This window comes from Chelonoidis abingdonii, chromosome 4 (assembly GCF_003597395.2).
Source record: "Chelonoidis abingdonii isolate Lonesome George chromosome 4, CheloAbing_2.0, whole genome shotgun sequence".
Lineage (NCBI taxonomy): Eukaryota > Metazoa > Chordata > Testudines > Testudinidae > Chelonoidis > Chelonoidis abingdonii.
Window position 1 is genome coordinate 126,086,803 of NC_133772.1, and position 23,691 is coordinate 126,110,493.

Consider the following 23,691-nt stretch of genomic DNA (forward strand, 5'->3'; position numbering starts at 1 on the left):
TGGATTGCAATCAGGGTGATCAGAAGTCCCAATTTTATAGGGACAGTCTCTATATTCATGGCTTTGTCTTATATAGGTGCCTATAACCACCCCTTATCCTGATTTTTCACACTTGCTATCTGGTCACCCTAATTGCAATGGTGTTCCTGTGATTTTTCTATGTACCTAAAAGTTAGGAGCCGTGATTCTCAGAATTGCAATGCCTAATTCCCTTTGTGGATATCCACTCTCTGTGCCTCTGTTACCCTTCTGTAAAATGGGGATAACTTCACAACCTCACAGGAATGTTGTGATAATAAATACATTAAACATCGTGAGATGCTCAGATGCTATGGTAACGGGAGCCACATAAGTACCAGGGCAGATAAAAATCAATTACTTGAAACACAAAGAAAAGAAAAATCATATTTTTATTTAAATCAGGGTCTTATTTTAAAATAAAATAATAACAATAATAATCCTATTTAAAATTAAATTTTAAACTATGTTAAGGCCTAAACTAAGTATAATCTATTAAAATCAATTACAATTTTACAAAATATTAAAGTAAATGCTGAAGTTGTAAAGGAAGTAAAAACCACTGACCTGGTGGAAGTGACTGGCTAAATGCTAAAACTGCTCTTAACCATGGTAGCCTCTTCTGCAGATACAGAGAGAATATTTTCTTAATTTGTTTATTCAAATAGTTCAGCTCAATGACTAGTTCATTCAAAGTTAAGAAAATGATGGAGAGTTGAAAAAGCAGGAAAGTTTGATTTCTTCTTCCACTATATGAATAAAAATGATGTGTGAGGGGATAAGATCTACTAGTTCTAAAATCTTGAAGATCATGGTGACCAGAAACCGTTCATTTCACTAATTACAGATAATACTTCCTTTGTTTAATAAATCAGTTTTAAATGCAAAACAGATTTTGATAAACGTTTCCTTTTCTTATATATCCAGCACATTTAAGGTAGTTTAATTTAACTAATAAAAAACAATTTTAAAAAGCTGTTTTCACACATTTTAATTGAATTCCAATTTGTATCCAATAGAGCTTGACATACGTCACAAGTAAAAAAAATTAATCATCTGCTAAATAAGAAATGCATTATTCACCATTTTCTGATATACTAGAAAAATGTAAAAAAATAAGAATATGAATGAATATATATAATTGCTTTAATAAATGTGTATGGATATAGTGTATCATCCTAGGTAACAAAAAGAAGTACCAAATTTAGTGTAAAGGCTATATTTGGCTGCAAATCACCATGTTTTAATAGGTTTCAGAGTAGCACCCATGTTAGTCTGTATCCGCAAAAAGAACAGGAGTACTTGTAAAACCAGCAAAGAATCCTGTTGCACCTTATAGACTAACAGACGTTTTGGAGCACGAGCTTTCGTGGGTGAATATCCACTTCATCAGATGCATATAGTGGAAATTTCCAGGGGCAGGTATATATAAGCAGGCAAGCTAGAGATAATGAGGTTAGTTCAATCAGGGAGGATGAGGCCCTGTTCTAGCAGTTGAGGTGTGAAAACCAAGGGAGGAGAAACTGGTTTTGTAGTTGGCAAGCCATTCACAGTCTTTGTTTAATCCTGAGCTGAATGGCGTCATAGATAGAGAAGCTTCAGCATTTTCTCCTTTGTTGGTCCTGAGATATATAGCTGGAGGAGGCCACAAATGTAAGAGGTTATAATATACAGGTTTTTATATATTGCATATCGGATTTGTGTCATTTATTCTTTTCCGTAGCGCTGTCAGTTTGGCCGATGTTACATAGCATGAGGGCATTGCTTGGCATATGATGGCGTATATTACATTGCTCGGATGTGCGTGGAAATGACACTGGTGTGGTTAAGCTTCAAATAGATCAAGTTACTGCACATTGGACATAACATCAGCTCAGGATTAACCAAAGACTGAGAATGCTTGCCAACACAAAACCCTATATATAATATAGATATATTCACACCTCAACTGCTAGAACAGGGCCTCATCCTCCCTGATTGAACTAACCTCATTATCTCTAGCTTGCCTGCTTATATATACCTGCCCCTGGAAATTTCCACTATATGCATCTGACGAAGTGGGTATTCACCCACGAAAGCTCGTGCTCCAAAACGTCTGTTAGTCTATAAGGTGCCACAGGAGCACCCCTCTGATACAGGAGCACCTTAGAGACTTAACAAATTTATTTGTTTTAATAGTTACTGATGAATAAGAATCAACCTTTCTTCAGGAAAATAATTAAGAAGTACAAATGCAAAACAAATTTAATATTGATTATTTAAATCAAGATTTCCTGCTTGCTGATCTAAATCATTATTAAAACTGTTGATTTCTCAATGCACCCTGATAAGTGCCTTAGATAGCCAGAACTCAGCTAACTAGTACATATTAAAAGCACTGTTAGAATGTGACAATGTGAGAATTTTCTGTAATATTTTTATGAACCCTATGCGTGCCTAAGTCTCCTTCTGTATTTTGCATTGCTACCCAGTGTATGCAAAAGGGTTAACACTGCCCCTGCAACTGCCCAGGAGACATGAGGTCTGCCTGTCACCTGGCTGTCTGGGTGGAATGACTAGGTTGTTAAGAACTGGTTGAAACCCACCAAAATCCAGAACAACAATGACAACTCCTCTTTCCCCACTGAACAATCAACACCTAAAAGCAGGAAACCTCATCTGGCAGAATATGTGAACTGAGCTGGAAAACAAAGTGTGTGGGGGGAGGAGGAAGGAAAGGAGTCTAGTGGCAGGTATAAGAATAAGAGCTGTCCCTGGAGGGACTGAGGGCTCTCACCGGGACTAAGGACAGACAGGGAGAAAGAGACAGAAATGGGGTCCATACCAGCTTGACTGGCTGATTGTTCTGGCTTGGCCAGGATGGCTATGGCATAACCTTTGCCTCTCACTGCTAACTGAAGCATTTTCAGGTTCTGAATCCCAAGTGACTAATAAATTGTTAACTCGCTTGGAAAAGGCTGCCTGTGTCACTGCAAATACTCACTCGGAGCATTGTGCCCTGAAGGAGTACAGTACAAGCCTCCCACGGGAGTCTCGCTTGGCTGGGTTTGCTGCAGAGAGCCACAGAGAGAGATAGGGATTGCTGGTCTCGGAGTCTTGGGGTACATCTACAGTAGAATAAACAACACATGGCTGGCCCAGGTCAGCTGACGCATGCTCGTGAAGCTTGGGCTGTGGGGCTAAAAACTGCTGTGGAGACATTCAGGCTCAGGCAGGAGCCTGGGCTCTGGGACCCTCCCGCCTCACAGGGTCCCAGAGCACGGGCTCCAGTCCTAGCCTGAACGTCTACACAGCAGTTTAAGGCCCTGCAGCCCAAGCCCCGCAAACCTGAGTCAGCTGACCTGGTCCAGCCATGGGTGTTTAATTGCTGTGTAGACAAACACTTGAAGGCCACAGGCCTGCCCCGTAGAACTGTGAGGGTCCTTGGGGCCCAGCACAAGAAAAGGATCCGTCCCAACAGACTGGTTATAGGCTGGGGCATAGACCAGACTTTGTGGCTCTGTGACACTCAATTAACATCTTCTAAACTTTAAACCAGGGGTAGGCAAACTTTTTGGCCCGAGGGCCACATCTGGTTATGGAAATTGTATGGCGGTCCGTGAATGCTCATGAAATTGGGGTTTGGGGTGTGGGAGGGAGTGAGGGCTCCAGCTGGGGGGGCGGGCTCTGGAGTGGGGTTGGGTGTTCCGGCCTCGGACTGAGCACCCATCTCTCCAGGCTGCCTGGTGGCCGGAGTGATAAGACTTAATGGTCTCAGCCCAGTTCTTTGTAAACAGGTGCCTACTCCACAATAACGACCTCTGCAACAGGCACGAATTGGCATTTTCAGCATAAAGACCAAGGATTGAATATGCATGGAAAACAACCCACTCAACAGCTAGCTGTAGGATAGGCAGCAAGATGATTCTTTGGGCTCACCAAAAATATCAGAGAACAGTCAAGGACTTAACAGGTCCCAAAGCATAGCAGCTGACGCAGCTTGAGCTGCCGAAGCAAAGTCTTTGAATGAACTAGGATGATAATATTATTTCCATTTCTGTATTTGAGGTAGGAATGAACATAATAAATTCCACAAGTTTTAAGAAATTGTGAGAAGAAGTTGGCTACCATGTTTCAAAGTCTCATTCCTTCTGATGAAGTGGGCTGTAGCCCACAAAAACTTATGCTCAAATAAATTTGTTAGTCTCTAAGGTGCCACAAGTACTTCTGTTCTTTTTGCGGATACAGACTAACACGGCTGCTACTCTGAAACTCTTTCCCCTGTACACAGAACTCACTGACCCTTCTTTGCAATACAATATATCAGTGCCCATATGTGGCAAACGTTTGCAGTTTACTTAGCCATTAGTGAACCTTTCCCTTTCCAGAAGTTTTCTAAATTCCTCCTACCATTTCCTTACCTGTGTTACAATTGCAAAAACAGAGGCCTGGGGTGCAAAAACTTCTGAATATTTAACATGATGTTTTAACAAGCAAAGTCTCAAACAAGTGACTACATCTATGATTTTTATTTCAGGTGCGCAATTCAGTGTACAGGAGAACTCTTAATTTTTTTAGTTTTGTGGTTAGTTTTTTTCAAAACACTAGGTTTCTTCAGGCTGAATTCTACACTGAAAACTAAGTTTTCATCAACATTTACACTGCTTCGTACTGCTCTGCACAGGTTAGATTCAACCTTCCCTCACTTATTCAACAAATCAATGAATGAAGTGAGTCAAGAGACACCCCTCAAAATAAGTGAGGGTTGGCCACCGTAGGAGTCATGGTCACAAAATTTATTTTCCTTGTGTCAACAGACTTTGAACAGATTACAGAACCCAGCTAATTATTGATTCTGTTAAGGCTGAGCTTCAAAATTAAAGTCAATTTCAATTGTACACGTAAAGAGTTTTATTAATTGATTTTAAAAAACAAACAAAATTTTAAACATTAAACTGAAGCTTATCATAACTGCATTGTATACCTGAGTGCAGTAGAAATGTACACTTGAGAGAAAAATACACAGTATGTTAAGGGAAATGGTTTTTCCCTAAAATATCCCTTAAAATAAAGCATTATCGCTTGTTTTCCATGTGGTTTTCTCAAAGGCCACCACTCTAATGCCACCACATATGCAAGGGACTCAAAAGCACGGTCGCCCGGGAGTGGAGGGGCAAGTGGGGCAGGGGCCTCCACGAGAATATAGCATTCTATAGTATTGACACTTTTTGTTATGGAAGGGGCCCCCCTAAATTGCTTTGCCCAAGGTCCCCTGAATCCTCTGGGCGGCCCTGCTCAAAAGTCAGGAGACACACAGACACTGACTTTGCAGGTCTCAAGAGCTGGTCCCTCTTGGTCATGCTGTGGAGTATAGAGGATGTATGCAGTGCTATCCTTTCTTGTTAGATACAGGATATCATCCCTGGGGCGTGTTTATTTCCTGACTTACAGTAATGGAACTGATGCAACCTTGAGATTCTGAAACTACAATATATTTATACGTGACATTTCTACCATCAAATGAAACATTACACAATAGACATTTAACACTGCTGCCTAGTTGTATTAGCAACCAAAACACGGCACCTCCTTTTGATACACATTTTTTGAAGACAATTAGATCTCCCTTTCCTTTTGATCCTTCTGATAAATCCATACTATTTGCAAGTTTTGAGAGGCCAGAATTAAACACTTCAAAGCACTGTCTGTCATAGGAAGAAGAAATTCAGCCTACCAAGCAAAAATTCATACTCAATCCTGTCTCAGCCAAGGTCAATAACTGTATCAACTCCTATAAGGGAACAGAACAAAAACTCTTTTTAACCTTCCAACTTTATGTCCTTCTAAACAAATGTGTTTCAAAAACTGAGAAAAAAGGAAGAGCTCATGCAAGAGTCCCAACGTTTCAAAATGATGCCTTGTCCTGCCATAAGGAAGGGTCTTTTATAAAGAAAAAAACAAGAACTGAATATTATTCAATGTAATACATCATCAAGGACAGAAAGTCCCCTGCTGACAGATGGCATTTTAAGGGCAGAGGCCAGATTCTGCTCCTAGTTACACTGGTGTAAATTCCAACTTACTCCACTGAAGCCTCTCAGGATTCACAATAGAAGCAGGCCTGGTAAATCCCTGGCCCAACAGGTGGAACCTTAAGGGCAGGAAATGCCCTCCTGGACAGGTGGAATTTTAAGTCTCCAGGGGTTATACTTCAGTTGGCAGATAATGTTTTACTAGAAAATCAGAGTTTACACTTTGCACCACTCACCAAATTCTCCTAGGAATAACACTTAGTGCAGTGCCTTACATCTTCAACACGTTTACACATATTAACTAACTAATCCTTACAAAACCTCTATGAGGCAGGAAATTATAATAATCATATTGCAGATGGGGAAACTGAGCCAGACAGGTACCCAAGGCCACACAACAAGTCACAGCAGAACCTGGACAAGGCCCCAAGAAGCTCTCCTGACTCCCTGGCTTGTGCTTAATCCACTACACTCTGGACCATCTCAGAAAACCAGAGATATTTTGGATATTATTTTAATAGCCTAAGCCAGAGGTACTTAAGTATTAACTTCCAAAATCTCCTTTTCTCCCTAAAAGTCACCACAGGTCAGTGGGTTATCCATCCTCACTGTCCCAGAGTTCTAGCTAAAGTGGGCAGGGTCTTTTTGGTTCAGAGACCCCGCCTATGGAAGTGAAGGTGTTGAACTGTCTTCAAGCCTGTGACTGAGGAGGTCTCCCTGTTGGAGTCAGTATAGGTTAGGGCATTTTGGTGTCCCTCCTCTTTGCAGTGACTCTTCCCTTTAAGAACATTTTTTCCTGTTTGCCCACTTTGCTTGTCTTGCTACTGTCTCTGGGCACTCAGCCCAAATAGATTTAATTTTTGATCCTTATATGCAGAGTCCCAGATACTATTTCTGAAGTGGGGACTTTATAAATTAATAAATATATAACGTTTATAAATAAAATATTATAACCACAGTTCATGTCAATAAGAAAGAATTTATAACGAATGCCAATAAAAGCTAGAAAGCACTGTGTATTAAGGACCATTCTAACAGGGAATCAGTTTTTTAATAGAATTAACCATGCACCAATGGATACTTTAATTTTTAAAGGACTTTGAACATTGGGGACCTGGTTCTCCTCTCACTCACACTGATTTTCCACTGGTGTAACCCAACTGATAGTGGAATTACTCCATCTTTACACCAGTGTGAGAGGAGAACTGGGCCCTAAACATATTCTACCCTCACTTCATCTGCAGAACACCCACTGATATCAGTAGGGAGTTTCTTTACAATGACCAAGATGGAAATGGCATAGGGTTATATGTACCTTTCAGTGCACAAAATGAATAGAATCCATGCAGGAGCTACACTTTGGTTGCACACACAAAGCTTAATCAAAAGCCCCTTGAAATCAATGGAAGTAGCTGCTGTGACTGAATTGGAGCTGCTCTGTAGTAATTAATCGATGAATCCTGTATGTTGACCTGGCCATTGGGATGTTTACTGAACGAATAAATGGTTTTTCCTAATATAGGACCATAGGGGGAAAAACAGGCATGAAGGAAAAGGAATGGCTCAAACTAAACCATCACTTAGCAACAGTAGAGGGTTGTTAAGAGACAGCACCAGGATAGGAAAAGGCCCATGCACACTGTTTATCAAAATAACTATGGCAGATTTAAAAAAAAAAAAAAAAAATAACATTTTCTTCAAGAGGGTGGAGAAGTTATTCAGGAGAACCAGCTGGAGACACTCAACACTCTGCTGGTAGTGTCTGAAGAAACTAAGTTACCAGCAGGAGGGGATGGGAAACCTTTGGGTAAGGTAGACACCCATGTCAACTGTTGGTTGTTTTCAAATACTTTGTTCCAACTACAAGATAAACAATACTTTGGTTTAAGAAGGCTGTCCGATCACTATATTTACCGCTAGTTACAGAATCCTGAAAGGAAAAACCACAGGTGCTAGAACTCAGTAAGCATTGTCTATACAAAGGGTACGTGACCCAGAGCCTGGTCTAAGAGTGAGAGAACTATGGAATTCTGTCACAGGATAGTAAAGGCACAAGGCCTGACCCCAGAGGGGGTGCACTCAGACAGACCAGGAAGAGAAAGAAGTGCAGCTAGCCTGCAACAAGGACATTGAGCCAGGCCCACAGTATTCAAAGTGTCAAAAGCTGAAGAATTTTACTGCCTGGCACAACCACAGGCCTGGTACGGACAAGGGAAATATAATAACTTGGGGCTGAATGCTCCAACGAGTTAGACTCCTAACTGCCCACCAGACAAGGTATTAATCTTGTATTTAAAATCCCTGTGCATATTGAGGCCTCACTGCTACAATCTACCTCAGCAGGGCCCTATGCTTGTGAAGAACTCCACTGATTTTAACAGAACTCAGAAAGGGCTGTTACGTGTGGAGTCCCATTGAAATCAGTGAGGCTCATCACATGTACCAGAATCCACACACCTGGATCAAACTGCAGGACTGGGGCCTGACTAACCAGGAAATTCACCAGAGGCTCCATGTAAAACAGGTGTTCCACCTTACTTTCTTTGTAAATGACACTAAAGAGCAGAAGCGAAGGATTTGCCTGCCCAATCTGCTAGTTTCCAAAATTCCTCCTCCACTCACATGGTTAATTATGTCAAGATAAAAAATTGGGACAACAATATACCGTATATACTTGTTCATAAGCCGAATTATTTTAGTAAAAAAGGGAAGCATCAGAGAAGGGGGTGGGCTTATGAACAGGTATGGGGGGACAACTGGGACACAGCCCCCCGCCCCCAACAGAAGGGGTAAGGAGAGGCAGCAGAGACAGAAGGGAAGAGGCGGGGCTACAGTCTCTCCTCTTTGGCCACGCTGCTCTCCCCCAGCCTCCAAAGCAGCTGCAGCTCTGGGGCTGGCAGGCTGAGTGGCGTGGCCACAGCCTGCCAGAGCAACTCCAGCCGGGCCAGAGACATCCTCCCCGGCCCACCCCAAGTAAGGTGGGAAGGGATGGAATGGGGAGAGTATGGGAGTCCCAGGCTAGGGGTGGGGCAGGAAGGGGTTACACGGGGAGGGGTCATGTGGGGAAGTCCCAGGTTAGGGTTGGGGTCATCTGGGGGGTGGTCACAGGGGTTATTCCCCTGACCCCCAGCTTCTCCCCCTCAAATTTCCCCTTCAGTTGCTGTCCCGGCCCATCAGGGTAAGCCGCTGGGACATTTTGTTTACTTAGGTTTACCTCCATGCCTGCTGATGCTCGAGTTAAACAGACAGTCTCGGCCTGCCAGTGGCTTATCCTGATGGGCCAGGAGCCAAAGTTTGCAGACCCCTGAATTACAGGGTCGGCTTATGAATGGGTCATAAAAATTTGCCTTTTTTACTTATCTACCTTGGGGGGAGGGAGGTCTGCTTATAAACAAACTAGCTTATGATCGAGTATATACAGTATTTTTGGCAGCTGACCAGATCTGAGATCCAGGTTATTCACAAACAAGCCACCTTAAAAAGAAAAATACCCATCTTGAAATACAAATATTTCAATTTGATCATAATCTTGTGAGAGAGAGGTTATGCAGATATTTTATAAATAGATCTGCAAGACTGCAATATGAAGGGTATAGAAATGAATTCAACATTCTTCACAGAGTCACTGGGTCTTATTATGCTCTGAACTATACTAATGTAAATCAGGAGGAACTCTGTAAAAGCCTTGTGAAGCCAGAATCAGGCCCTTAATATTTTTTGTGTATGTGAGTATTAGTTCAGCCCAGCTAGGAGCATTCCCTAAGCACTATACTATTTTAATGATTACATCTTGAGTCCTACCATCAATTGGTATTGTGTGCAGAGATTGCAATCCCCATTAAGTATTATTGATCACATCTTTTCAGGTTCAGCAGGATCTCTGATAGGATTTCTGACTGTGGAATCAGAAATCCTGTCTGCTTCCAGAATTACACCCTCATAAGCTCTCATTCTGCAGAAATCCTGGCTTTTGCTGTTATGAGCAGCATTGGAAGAGGATGATTAAAGTTGTGACTGTTACTTTAAATCCTCAAACTGAGCTCTACAATGTAGCTCAGCTGTTTGTACAGAAATATGCAAAAATTATGATGAAGTCAAATCCATTCTACAATTCCAGTGATCATTATAGTAATCTGCATTCACAGTATTTACCTGGAGATAGATAAAAATAGAATACCAGATAAGCAACCGTATATCATATGTCTGTTACTTATCTAAATGTTCTAGTGACATCATTTACCACACCCTCCTTGATACATATGTGACTACTTATCTGGTATTTTCTCTCCAAAATATGTGAATTTTGAAAATCCATTTGACTTATAAATGAAGTGAAAGATAATATTCTGTGGCTCTTTTTTTCCTCTCACTCCTTCTTCTGATTTGCCCTTAACATCTGCCCTATAATAGTTGTAACTTTGATCATCATTGCACATAATCACACTGGTATTTGAAAGGACAATGTTAGGTCAAATAAAGGACCAAATTTAGGGGCTTTCCCTTAATTCCAACTGAAAGGATTTTTTTAAACGTTCCTTTTTAGTGTTTGCAAATACAAATACTGTAGAGTTGTTTTTGAGAACAAAAAAGTAAAGTAGCCTCGCAGTTGTCTTTAAATGTAATTGAAATTCACTGGTCTATATTTTTGTCCAAGCTAACTAGAAATGTAAAAAAAACAAAATCAAAATAGCAGAAAGAGTGACAAGTAAATTAGCTTTCTAAATCTCTTTCAGTTTTAATATGGTGCTTTGAGTTTTGTAACAACATTTGTTGTTTAAAAATGTGACTTTCAAACTGTCCTTTTAACTACAGCCAAACCACCTAGGTGTGTAACCTCATCAGGTCTCATTAGACAAGTGAGGGGGGTTGGGCCTTGTCAAAATTTGTATGAAAAATCTACATGGAAAGAAATAGGACATGGTGTTGAGGACTATCATCAGCTGAATATCTTCGTGCTTACAGTTAGCCACATCCTTATGTACCTTGTGGAACTGGTGCCTAACCAGGTCACATTCCTCCTTGTGAATAAATATTGAATCCATGGCCCAGTACAGAAGACAGTACACCAGTTTTAGATGCAACTGAATGGAGAATCAGGCCCTCTGTCTTTTGGATTACTTGGAACAAAGAGGTCTTGATTTTGTCAATTCCTGGCTAATGAGTAATTAAACATGCAATTTTACCTTTCTCTTAACTCCCACTGCTTACTTGTCTCTCATTTTGAGAGACTTCACTCTTTTTAATGCCATAGTTTCCTACATTCCATACAGATGTGCTCTTCCTTCACATTTACAGCTGAAACTAAGAAATTGAGGATACAGAGATATTTACAATAGAGGAATTAATCCGCTAAATTTTATGTTTCCTGTATTAACTTTTTTTTTTTTTTTAATCTCTCAATTTGGGTCTTTGTCATACACTATGGCCTGGTCCACACTACGACGTTAAATCGATTTTAACAGCATTAAATCGATTTAACGCTGTACCCGTCCACACTACAGTGCTCTTTAAATCGATTTAAAGGGCTCTTTAAATCGATTTCTGTACTCCTTCCCCACGAGAGGTGTAACGCTAAAATCAATCATTATTATATCGAAATAGTGTTAGTGTGGACAGCAATCAACATTATTGGCTCCGGGAGGTATCCCACAGTGCACTCTGACCGCTCTGGACAGCAATCAGAATCAGAGCACTGGCCAGGTAAACAGGGAAAAGCCCATGAACTTTTGAATTCAATTTCCTGTTTGGCCAGCGTGGAGCTCTGATCAAGCACAGGTGTGACCACCGAGCTCATCAGCACAGGTAATAATTGCAGTGTCCTGAGAATCGAAAAAGATTCCAGCATGGACCGCATGAGAGGTATGGATCTGATCACTATATGGGGAGAGGATTCAGTGCTAACAGAACTCCATTCGAAGACGAAATGAAAAAATATTTGAAAAATTTCAAAGGCTATGTTGGGAAAAGGCCACAGCGGGACTCTGTGCAGTGCAGAGTGAAAGTTAAGGAGCTCAGACAAGCATACCGGAAAACCAAGCAGCAAATGGAAGATCAGGGTCAGGTCCAAAAACATGCCACTTCTACGCTCAGCTGCATGCAATTTTAGGGGCTGTGCCACCACTACCCCCCCTTGTCCGTGGATTCCGATGTGGGGTCATAATCTCAACCACTAGCGGAGGATTCAGCGGAGGGGAAGATGAGGAGGGAGGAGGAGAGGAAGAAGAGGACGACGTTACAGCTAGCACACAGCATTCCATTAGTCCAAACAGCCAGGAGCTTTTTGTGACCCAGACGGATTACCCTCCCAGCCCTCCCAAGCCACTAGCCCAAACAGTGAAGTCATGGAAGCGACCTCTGGTGAGTGTATTGTAAATATCAAACATGGTTTTAAAGCAAGCATTTTTTAATGATTGGATTTGCCATCAGGGCTTTGGATGCATTTGCAGCCAGTAAAGTTACAAAGCTGCAGCAAAGCTGGGGGAGGGAGGAAATGATTGGCGCTTGAGCGTTTGGCGAGCAGGAATCTTCCCAGCTACCAGCCACGCGGTGGGGTGGTGGGGAGGAGGGCGGTGTTTAGCACTGATAGCAGCCATGCGGTGGGGGGGAGGAATATAGAAATCCTTACATAGGGAAAGGAGGGTTGGCGTCTGCTGCTGCCTGTTTAATAGGAAAAAGGCATCATTAGGGCACTGTGTATATGAAGGCTGGAGAAGTCAAAAGATAAAGCCTTACCCATGGCCGCCATGAAAGCTGAAGTATGATGCCCGGACCTGCGTCTGTGAGATCTGCAACACCAGAGCCACAGGACATCAATATAAAAATGCAAAATGAGACCTTGTAGTGAAATCACGTTGTGCTATGTAAGTGTGAATAGTGTTGTTCACTGTGAAGAGTATAACCATTGTTCTGTAAAATGTATCTTTTTACATACTTCCTCTCCCTGTTTTCCCTTCTCCCATGCAGCTGCACAGTTTTCAGCCTCCCTACTCCATCACGAGGCTATCCAGAATAAGCGGAGGAAGAACGAGGACGCGAGATGAAATGTTCTCTGAAAATCATGGAAGTAACCCGCAATGAAAGAGCATCATCAGAATGAGTGGAGGACATCTAGCAAAAATACAGGAAGATGCCAGTACGTGAGGACAGGGAGGACGCTAGAGACAGAGAAGTGCGCAGGAAGATCAGAGGTGTAGGCAGAGAAGTCAGCGGTGGCGGGATGCCAACGCTGGAGCTGCTGCGTGATCAAACTGATATTCTCCAACGTCTGGTGGATCTTCAGGAAAGCAGTGGGGTTACAGAGTGCACTTGGCAGCCATGTTAACCACCCTCAGTACTCTCAAATGTTCCATTCTTCCTCACCCAGACGTGTTAGAATGCGGCGGGAAGGCTTTCTCACCCGCCCACTCCACCCCCTTGGGACCAGTCCACACCAAAGGCTGTCATTACATTGGAATGTGCTTAAACCCTTTTCCTTCTCTCCTTCCTCCTCCCAAACCACACTGATATACCTTGATAATTCTCTGCCTCTTTTTATAATTACTGTTTAACACAAGGAATCCTGCAAAAGGGGAGGGTGGGTTGCTTACGGAATGTCTCTTATAAAGATACATGATTTTTAAATGATAGTTGACCTTTTATTCCTAAGCAGCTGTCATCAAAGAGGGAGGGTGGGTTGCTTACAGGGAGGGAGTCATTGAGGGGTGGGGTTCTGAGAGGAGCAAACACAGCAGTCACACCGTACCTTGGCCGTAATGTAAACTCGTTTCAAGGCTTTCTTCTGATGCGCACCGCTTCGCTGGTTGCTCTTCTAATCGCCCTGGTGTCTGGCTAGCTCCCGTAAGTCATGCGCCAGGCGATTTGCCTCAGCCTCCACCACATAAGGTCTCCCCCTTACTCTCCACAGATTGTGGAGCACACGCACAGCATCCAGATAACAAAGAGAGAGACATGGTTTGGCTGAGGTCTGAGCGGTAAGTATGTGCCCGCAGCGCACCTTTAAGACGCCAAATGCACGATTCTACACCATCTGCACTTGCTCAGCTGTAGTTGAACAGCTCCTGACCATCTGTCAGGTTGCTGTGTTATGGCTTCGTGGAGCCATGGCATCAAGGGTAGGCTGGGTGCACCAGGATAACGAAGGCATTTGCAATCCACTTGTTATTTTTTGAGTCCGGGAAGTATTCCCTTGCTGCAGCCGTTTAAACAGGATAGGTTCGCTTTCGGAAGACACGAGTGTCATGAACCCTTCTGGCCATCCCACGTAGATGTTGGTTGAAACGTCCTTGTGATCCACCAGTGCTTGCAGCACATTGAAAAGCTTACCCCTTGTGGTTTACGTACAATGCGGTGCCCTGGTGCTCGGCCAGATAGGGATATGGTCCATCTCATGGCCCCCCCACAGTTTTAGGGAATCATGCAGCAAAGCCATTCCACTATGACCTGCACGTTTTCCCAGAGTCACATCTCTTTCGTGAGCGCAGCTAATGATATGCTTTGGCTACTTGCATACAGCAGTCCCGACAGTAGATTTTCCCATCCAAATTGATTCCGCGACGACCGGTGCTGTCTGGAGTGTGCAGTTTCCCCAGGTGCTATTGCCACTTGCTTCATCCACTGTGAGGGCTGCTCTTCATCCTCGGTATATGGCATTCAGCGCAGGGAAAGCAAGTTACGAGTTCAAGAAAGTTGCCTTACGCTGCGAAAGTTTCACAGCCACTGCGAATCGTCCCACCCTGCAACTATGCGCGTCCCACAGTCTGTGCTTGTTCCCCGCGCCCAAAATCGCTATCATGGGTAGAACCTGACCCATTACCAGCAGTATAGCTCCAAATACACAGGGAGCCGCGGTTAGAAGAATTTCGTGTCCATTGTCCTCATCGCTCTCGCGCCCGACTTCCGTAGACTGCCCGTAGCTGCCTCCTCCATCTCCTGCCTGTTGCAGTTCATTGCGATTCACCATGGACAGCCACGCGAGGAACGCGCCCGACGTCTTTACAAATGTCCACGATTGTTCACCATGTTACTGAATCTCATCAGGGTCCATCTTCGCTGTGGTATAGGCGTTTGCTACAGTTCACCAACCGGAAAGGCGCCGAAAACGGTTAATCTGCTGCTTCACAAAGGATGGGGTGATGGCTGTACACCAGAACCACCCCGTGGAAATGACTTTTTGCCCCATCAGGCACTGGGCTCATCAACCGGAATTCCAAGGGCAGGGGAGATGAGGAACTATGGGATAGCTACAGAATAGCTACCCACAGTGCACCGCTCCAGAAATTGACCCTAGCCTCGGACCATGGACGCACACCATCGAATTAATGTGTCTAGTGTGGACGCGCACTATCGACGTTATAATACCTGTTTAATAAAACCGGTTTTAGCTAATTCAAAATTATACCGTAGTGTGGACATAGCCTATGTTCCACATTTAGGCCTTCACAGGTTAAAAGGTGCATCTTAACATTGTTAGTCCATACAAAAACCACATTAATTCACAGTTCTACAGCACTTTTCATCCACGGTTTCCAATGCACTTTACAAACATTAAGTCCCAGATTTCTCACTCCCATTGAGTACTTTACTCCGCAAGCAGTTACTTACAACTTTTCCAAATTGAGTAACCTGATTTCAATCTGTTTGAGATATATTCCCTATGTCTGAAATGCACACTGCTATAATAGTAATAATTACAAAAAGGCAACTATTTTTTAAGGGTGACCATAGTAGGTATTGTTATACTCAATATACGTATTGGTAAACAAAGAGACAGGTCAACATTTTAAAAAACAGTCCACTAATTCTGAAAATCTCTGTCTTTTAGGTGTCTGACTTAAGACACACATATGGCCTCATTATTTAGAAGTGCTGGTCATTTGAAGCTCATATTGGCTAAAACTGGGGTTATGGGTGTGCAACACTTCTGAAAAGCAGGTCCTAGGTCTTAAGTTGAGTACCCAAAACATGAGACACCCAAAATTAGTGGACCCTTGAAAACATGGCTCTAAATGACTCGCCCAAAATTAGACATTGAGGGCCTGACCCAAAGCCTACTGAAATCAACAGAAAGATTCCCATGGATTTCAATTGAATCAGAATCTGAATCAGTGGCACAGTGAGAAAAAGGACCCATGCATTCTGATTCTGGTACACTCATCTCACATCTTAACAACCGTAGAACTCTACTACCCCGGAGTCATACAGAGAGTTAAAATCATAAGAAATGAAGAGCACAGTTTTCAATAACTGCTATAGTACTAACTTCCTAAAGGTGCATAAAACCTCTGACTACAGAAGTGTCCTTCTCTACATATATCATTCTACTTAATGTAGGGAAAGAAGTGTACAGTATAATACATATTACTCAGACTATTACAGAGCACTGGATCACAGTCAAAAATAATTCTTTCAGGAATTGTTTTCTTTAACAGATGTTGCTTCATTCTAGTGAATAAAGCTAGGCAAATGAGCACACTCACTCATATGGCCATTTTTGAATATGCCTAAACTAACCTTCCTGTTGGGAAGATGTTAAAATATTCATATGTTGTAACAAAACGTTTTTGCTGTTATTGTGATAAAAATAATCTTCTTCTCTTGGCTGAAAATTAATTGTTGAGCATTCCACCGCTTTATGATGTACTCAGACATTCAGTGCATTTTTTTCTGTTCTTTTTGGTGTTTAGAGGAATATGGTACAGAGAATTTATGAGCCAAGCAAATAGCACAAGGATATAAATATATCAAAGGCACCTAGCTGCATCATAAAAAAAAAAAAAAAAATAGGAGAGAGACGCTTCAGTGATTTCTATGTCAACAAGCTGGTAGTTATTCCACATTTTTTCTTTCCCTTAGATGGTCACTTTTCTGAGTCTATGCCCTGAAATCACTCCTGGTTCTCTTATCTAAAATGGAAAATGTTCTTGTAGCTTTTAGCAGCATTTACCTGAGATGGCCTTTTACTATTACTTTCTATTTTAAAACATTGAAAATAGGAGTTTTTAATAAAAAGGGAAAGTAAAAACCCATCAGCATATGACCATGTCTAAACATTCAGCTGGCAGTTCCATTTTTAAAACTGGCATTTATTTTCTTATATACCATGTTTCAGTAGTCACAGTGGTTAGCAGCTTTCACCAATGGCTGTGTCAGTTTTAATCTTTTAGTAAAAAAGCGAGAATGTTAACACACTATAATCTACCCCAATCAATTTTTAATAGAAGTGTAAAGTTACCAGGCCTGATTCTGCTCTCATACCAATGTATAAATCGAGAGTAATTATTGGAACCACAACACTGTAGAAAGTTTTGTAAAAGGAGAGCAGATCAATTCCAGTAACTGGCAAGACCTCAGTGCTTAATTTATGCCAGGGCTAAGCCCCGGCATTTCTAGCCTTAATTTATGCAGTTCATAGCCCCGGTACCTCTGGGCTTGCTGCATCTATGAAAGTAAAAAAAATTGCTTGGGCCCCAACACCCTTTTCATTACAGATTAAGCACTGCTTGGCCTACAAGCAATTTTAATTTACACAGGGATTTTTAACATGTAAATTACATTACAGTGAATTATAAAACCAGAGAGAGAGAGAGAGATTCTGATGAAATCATGAACTATAAGTGCAGAGTTCAGAAAGTTTATGAGATCAAAATCTCACAGTTTAGTTACAACAGAATTACAAAGGCTCAAAATAAAGTTGAATTGCAAGAATTACATTAGCTATTTAAAAAAAGAAAATAACTCTTCAGCAGTGAAACAGCATGAGAGGGCATTTGAAGTTATGGGCTAAACTCCCACTCGCTTCAGTGAAGCCAAGATTGGGCACAAAATATTTCAAATCATTTTTAAGCCTTGCTACAATAAAAGCATGCATCCCAATGTGAAAAAAAGATAGGGCCTACTTAAATATACAATATATGTATCAATACGGATTGAAACAGTGTATCTACTCCACAAATATTTATAAATATTCATAAACTCTTTAGAATACTGATAGAGGAGTCTTTATAGATTCTGCAACTAAAATAGTACTGGTGCTTTATAAAAATTTTAGATTTGGACAGAACTGAGATTTATAAACGGAGGGCCAAATTCTGTTCTCAGACCCCTGAAACTGAAATCAGCATCTTGCCCTTTTTAAAAAAAATGTATTCTCAGCTGGGCAGCATGTTACACTGGATATTGCACTAGACCAGGGGTAGGCAACCTATGGCACCCATGCCAAAGGCAGCATGTGAGCTGATTTTCAGTGGCACTCACACTGCCCGGGTCCTGGCCACCGGTCCAGGGGGCTCTGCATTTTAATTTAATTTTAAATGAAGTTTCTTAAACATTTTAAAAACCTTATTTACTTTACATACAACAACAGTTTAGTTATATATTATAGACTTGTAGAAAGAGACCTTCTAAAAACGTTAACATGTATTACTGGCACGCTAAACCTTAAATTAGAGTGAATAAATGAAGACCCGGCACACCACTTCTGAAAGGTTGTCGACCCCTGCACCAGACTGAAAGGCAGGAGACTCAGGTTCTGATCCTCAAAATTATTTAAGCACCTAATTCCCATTGAAATCAATGTAATGTAGGCACCTAAGTATCTTTGAGAGTCCAGGCCTTGGGCTTTATTCCTGGATCTGCCACTGAGTTCCTGGGTGATGCTGAGCTAGTCTCTTAAACTCTCTGAGTGCCAGGTTCCCCCCCATCTGTAAAATGTAGAGAATAATTCTTATTCACTTTTATAAAGTTTTATGAGATCTATGATTTAAAAGTAATATATAAGTGCTAGGTGTTATTATTTATTCTAGAACTACGACATTGTACATATCCTCATCTGATGCCTTTTCCTCCTTTAATAGCTAAGGTAAGACATGTATTTCAAATATCTTATAGTGGTACCTGCAGTGAGATGATAACTAATATTCAGAATTCCTCTTATATTGTAAGAAAGGAATGTGGTTTTTCGTGAACTCAGTGTTATCCAACGAAATTTGCCCTGCGGGATAGGTTATTCCTCTGCAGGACTGTAGGAATTTTAAGAGAGAGGCTCTCTAGAACAGTGTGTCTCTGTATCTTTAAGTTTCACAGAGGGTAATGAAATTTCATTCATTCTTGAACAAATGATTAGGAGGTAAAGAAAAGACGGGGTGATACATTTTTAATTAATTTTCTTTTATGGAATCTTTTCCTCAAAAATACACCAGCGAATTTTAGGGTAAAATCTTATTGTATATAATCAGCGGATAAAGTTGGGTCATTCGGGGAATTTTGGGGGAATGGGTTCAGACAGTCCATGTTAATCGTCAGTGGAAGAGAGATGACCAAGAGTGGGTGAAATACTGCAATTATGTTGTAATGAAGGATTGCTAAAACTAGAGACTGATTCAACCACAACCCCCCAAAGTTTGAATAAATTCAAAATCTGAATACTGGAGTGTTCAAGATGCAGATAACCATTTTGCGAAGAGTCCATCTCTAATTAAAATTCACCTGCACTTCCACAAATGGACAGCTAACAGAAAGGCTGATTTTAGTCTCCTCCCAGGTAGATTAAATACAGTATATTATGAAATAAAACCACCTTCCAGCAAATGCAATGTCTCTTCCAACATGTATTACTTTCATATCATTAGGCATCAACAGCAAGAAATAATGGCCTACAAACCAAGCCTTTTATTTTAATCATAGATAGAGTTTACATCTCAGTTTAATGCTGTTCTTTATTGTTACATCAGTTCACATAATCTCTGCCACCATGGGTCATTGGAGAGGGGCAAACATAACTTTGGAGAAAACAGTTTATCGGGGCTGTACTATTTAATGGTAATAGTTATATCTCAGTTTAGTAAAAGCAGCAGAGAATCTTGTGGCACCTTATAGACTAACAGACGTTTTGGTGCGTGAGCTTTCGTGGGTGAATACCCACTTCGTCAGACGCAGGACAATCACTCAGAAACATTTTTCCTGCTACATAATCTGTATTTTCCTTTGCTCAAGTTTTGATGCGTCTTTTAACCAAATTGTTATGCGTCCTATGACCTGCGTCTGACGAAGTGGGTATTCATCCACAAAAGCTCACGCTCCAAAACGTCTGTTAGTCTATAAGGTGCCACAGGATTCTCTGCTGCTTTTACAGATCCAGACTAACACGGCTACCCCTCTGATCTCAGTTTAGCTAGTATGTCCCACAGAAAGATAGCAAAAGTATCTGATAGTGTATCAGCTCTGCTTATGCTTATTTAACAGTAGCTAACAAGGGGGTATGTCACCTTTTTTTATCAGATGGTGGGCTAAATTCTATATTGTTACACTAGTGTAAATCAGAAGTGATAGTATTGACTTCAGCTGAGTTACTCCAAATTTTACACCAGGGCAACCAAGCAGAATTTGTCCCAAAGTGTGTAAAGCACTTTGAATATACTACAATTGAAGTCAAAGGCAAAGTTCTCACATACTCCAACAATGCAGAATCAGATTTTGTGTTACGATCACTGGCCTCCCAAAACACAGTGTTAGCTCACTGTTTATTAATTATTATCTAAATGAATGACTTTACATTAAGGTAATGGCTATTTTTATCCAGAGTTCAAACAAAAGAGCCCCAGCATTCTGTCAGGGTGATTCCCTGTTATCCTTCTGCAGTTCAGAATGTGGGCCTCTCCTTTTGGGTCTTTACCCGCCGTTTGAAACCTTGGCAGACTGAGACTTCTAGCCTTCCCAAAATGTAAGTCCTCCCCAAAGGAAGAGGACATTAGCCAGCTGTGACTCCTTCAGGAATGTGACTGGGTAGTGAAGGAAGCACTGCCTGAAAGTAACAACCTACTGTCACACTTCAGCAACTTTCCCAGCCCCCTTTCTACCTTACACACGCTGCCCTCCCTTTCTCGCTTGTTTCCTTCCCCTAGTGAAAAGCCTGATCATTTCTTGCTGTGATTTTTGTCCAGGCTGTCTTTCGTTTAGGGAGATCCCTCAATCACAGCGCCAGGCTAGGTGCCCCCTGCACCCTACTGCAGAAACTTCTCCACCCTTGAGATCTCACCACTGCCATGGGTGCCATAACACTGCCCCCTTTTGTACCGTGCCATTGATCTAACCTGTCCGAACGTGAAAGTCCAGCACTAAAACATTGTTGTCCTCCCCTTCTCCCCGCCAATACAGAGGTTCCTTCTGCAGGTCCCAAGCAAAGCAGGAAAGAAAATTAAATACAAATCTGACCCCGCCACCACCCGCCCAGCAATCACCCCTCCCCTCTCTACCCAGCCCCCGAGGGAGCCCCGTGCGCGCCCCGATCCAATGCACAAATGCCACACACACTTTTGTCTCCCAAGCCAGATCAAAGGAAACGGTGAGGTCAGCGCACAGCCGGAACGGAGCAAGCAGGAGGGAGAAGGAGACAGAACAGGAGTTTTCTCAGCCCCAAATCGAATCCAGCTGAGAGCACAACACTGGGGGGGAGGCAATATAGGGATATTTACCTTGGAGGTTTTGCACTCGGATGTCGCTAATCTGTCCGATCAGCTCCTCTCGCTGAAACCAGTCCCACTCGTGCCCTGCCATGGAGGAGCAGGCGGGGTGGGGGCGGACACAGCGCTGCGTGGGAAACGGGGATCCCCCCCAGACACACGCGCAGCCCGGGTCTGGAGCCGGGAGAGAGAAGCGCGCCGGAGCAGAGGCTGGGGGCGGGGGAGCGGCAAGGGGATCAACACTGCGCTGCGCCGCGGGGGCCAGCCGAGCCCCCTGCGCGCAAGGGAGGCGGCCGGGGAGCCCAGCAGAGCCCCCCGCGGAATAGGGGCAGGGAAAGGGGAGCCCGGCGCAAGCCCACAGGGAGGGGGGAGCGGGAGACGGGGGTGGAAGGGAGCCCAGTCGAGGCGCCCACGCCGCTCCGTGCCCCTCTCCGCAAGGGGCCGGCGGGCGGGCTGTCCGCTCTGAGCAGCCCGGGGGCCGGATCAAGTTTTTATGGCTCGCGCTGAAGTCGGAGGTCTCTAAGTTGCATATTGTGATGCCGCCTTGTGTCGCTGTGTTGACGCAGCCGCAGGTTGGGCAGCTGTGGGAAGCAGATGCCCGCCCGGAAAGAGGCACCTGGTTAGTATTTGCCGGAAAGCGAAGCAGGCGTGGTACACGGACTTCACACAAACACCTTCCAGCCCCCAAGGGTTCCCCCCGCCTCCCTGGGCGGCCAGCTGCTATTTAGGAATGGGCACTGCTAATGCAAAAGGAAGTGAAAGCCCAGGCTCGGGGAGCTGATATTCACACACCCACGATAAATAAACCCCTGCGTGCCATCGCCGTCCAGTGCCGGAAAAACAGCACCGACAGGAAGGACGAACACGTGTAACCCTCCAACCTGTAGATACTGCGCATCCAGGGCTGAATCGGGCACAGCAGCCGCTGGGAAGCAGTAGTTACCCCCAACTGGTCTGTGCTGCCAAAAGGGCTTCTTCTGACATCTCTGGGAATAGCCATCAGGACAGTGCCTGTGCACTGGTCACGTGCTGTTTCCTCTGCTAAAAATTCTCTTGATCTGTGCCATTTACTTTAAGAACAACGCTCGAGTTTCCACTACCCCCCGCCACACACACAGACACTCCACCCCCAGATACACAGAAATCAGAAGGAAAAGACCTTGTACGATCATTTGTGGTCCTGCTCAGCGCTGGACTTTTTACGAAAGTCAGTTTGCTTGCACTGGCAGCAGGGGACCTGGATGAAATGTAAAGCTCTTTTCTGTTTCAGATGGTGGGGAGGCTAGTCCTCTAAAGTAAATTGCACAAATCTGGAGAGATCTGCAGCAGAAAAGGGAGAGGGAGCGTCAGGCAAAATAAATTTTTCCCGATCAGTATTAAATAAATAATCACCACTAGTAATTAAAATAAAAAATTAATATTACAATTTATTTTTTGTGTTCTATCATCTAGTCTGGTGATCTTTATTTGTGGTCTGTTGTGACATTTATGGTCTTTTCCTGTCATGCCATGTGGCCCCATATTTGAATTATTGGACAAGGAGCCCTTAGGATTATTGAGGTGTTTAATTACTACAGTGATGGCTGTTGTATAAAAACCTAAATAGATAGTAAAAGCATGTACATTTTCTTTATATTTATATTTATTATTTAATTTGTACATTGAATTGTTTTTATTATTATGCTTTCCTTGCAAATCCACAACATTAAATAATTAAAAAAAAGAAATTACTAATACAACCAATTACTACTAGTAGAGTATGATTAGTTGGACTAATAAATAACTTGGGATCTGTAAATTTTAATATCAGTGTATTGGAACTTGAAAATTTAAGTATAATTGAACTGGGATCTGCAGATATCACTTAATACTTTAAAGTGCTTGTGAGATGCCAGATAGAAATTGATGCCATGCTCTCAGGCTGTTTCACCCAGTTCTGGAATGGACTCATACTGTTCCCAGAGCCGGTCTAACAACTTTTCCTATCCTAAGTAAAAATCAGATGGGGAGAGCGGGGAAGCTAACTTATGAGCACAGCAACCAGTAAGCAAGCTATTTATCACAAGAAAATACCAAGAAATCACTCAACACTTGGGCCTAGAATCAGCTCTGACTACTATTGTAAGCAGAGTCAGGCTGAGCTGTACCCTGACATCTGGTGGTGAAGTATGGGAAGTGTGGAAAGAATGTCTGGAATGCGAAATCTC

At 42.7% G+C, this 23,691-nt stretch overlaps 1 protein-coding gene across 1 annotated transcript in view; it reads right to left on the reverse strand.

Annotated features, from left to right (window-relative positions):
* CLMN (calmin) overlaps nucleotides 1–21,794 on the reverse strand; it is a 104,253-nt gene extending 82,459 nt beyond the window's left edge. Inside the window, exon 1 of the mRNA XM_032772063.2 lies at nucleotides 21,497–21,794. Coding sequence (XP_032627954.1) covers nucleotides 21,497–21,578 — 82 coding nt within the window. The 5' untranslated portion in view covers nucleotides 21,579–21,794. The remainder of the gene's footprint in view (nucleotides 1–21,496) is intronic.
* Between the last annotated feature and the right edge of the window lie 1,897 nt (nucleotides 21,795–23,691).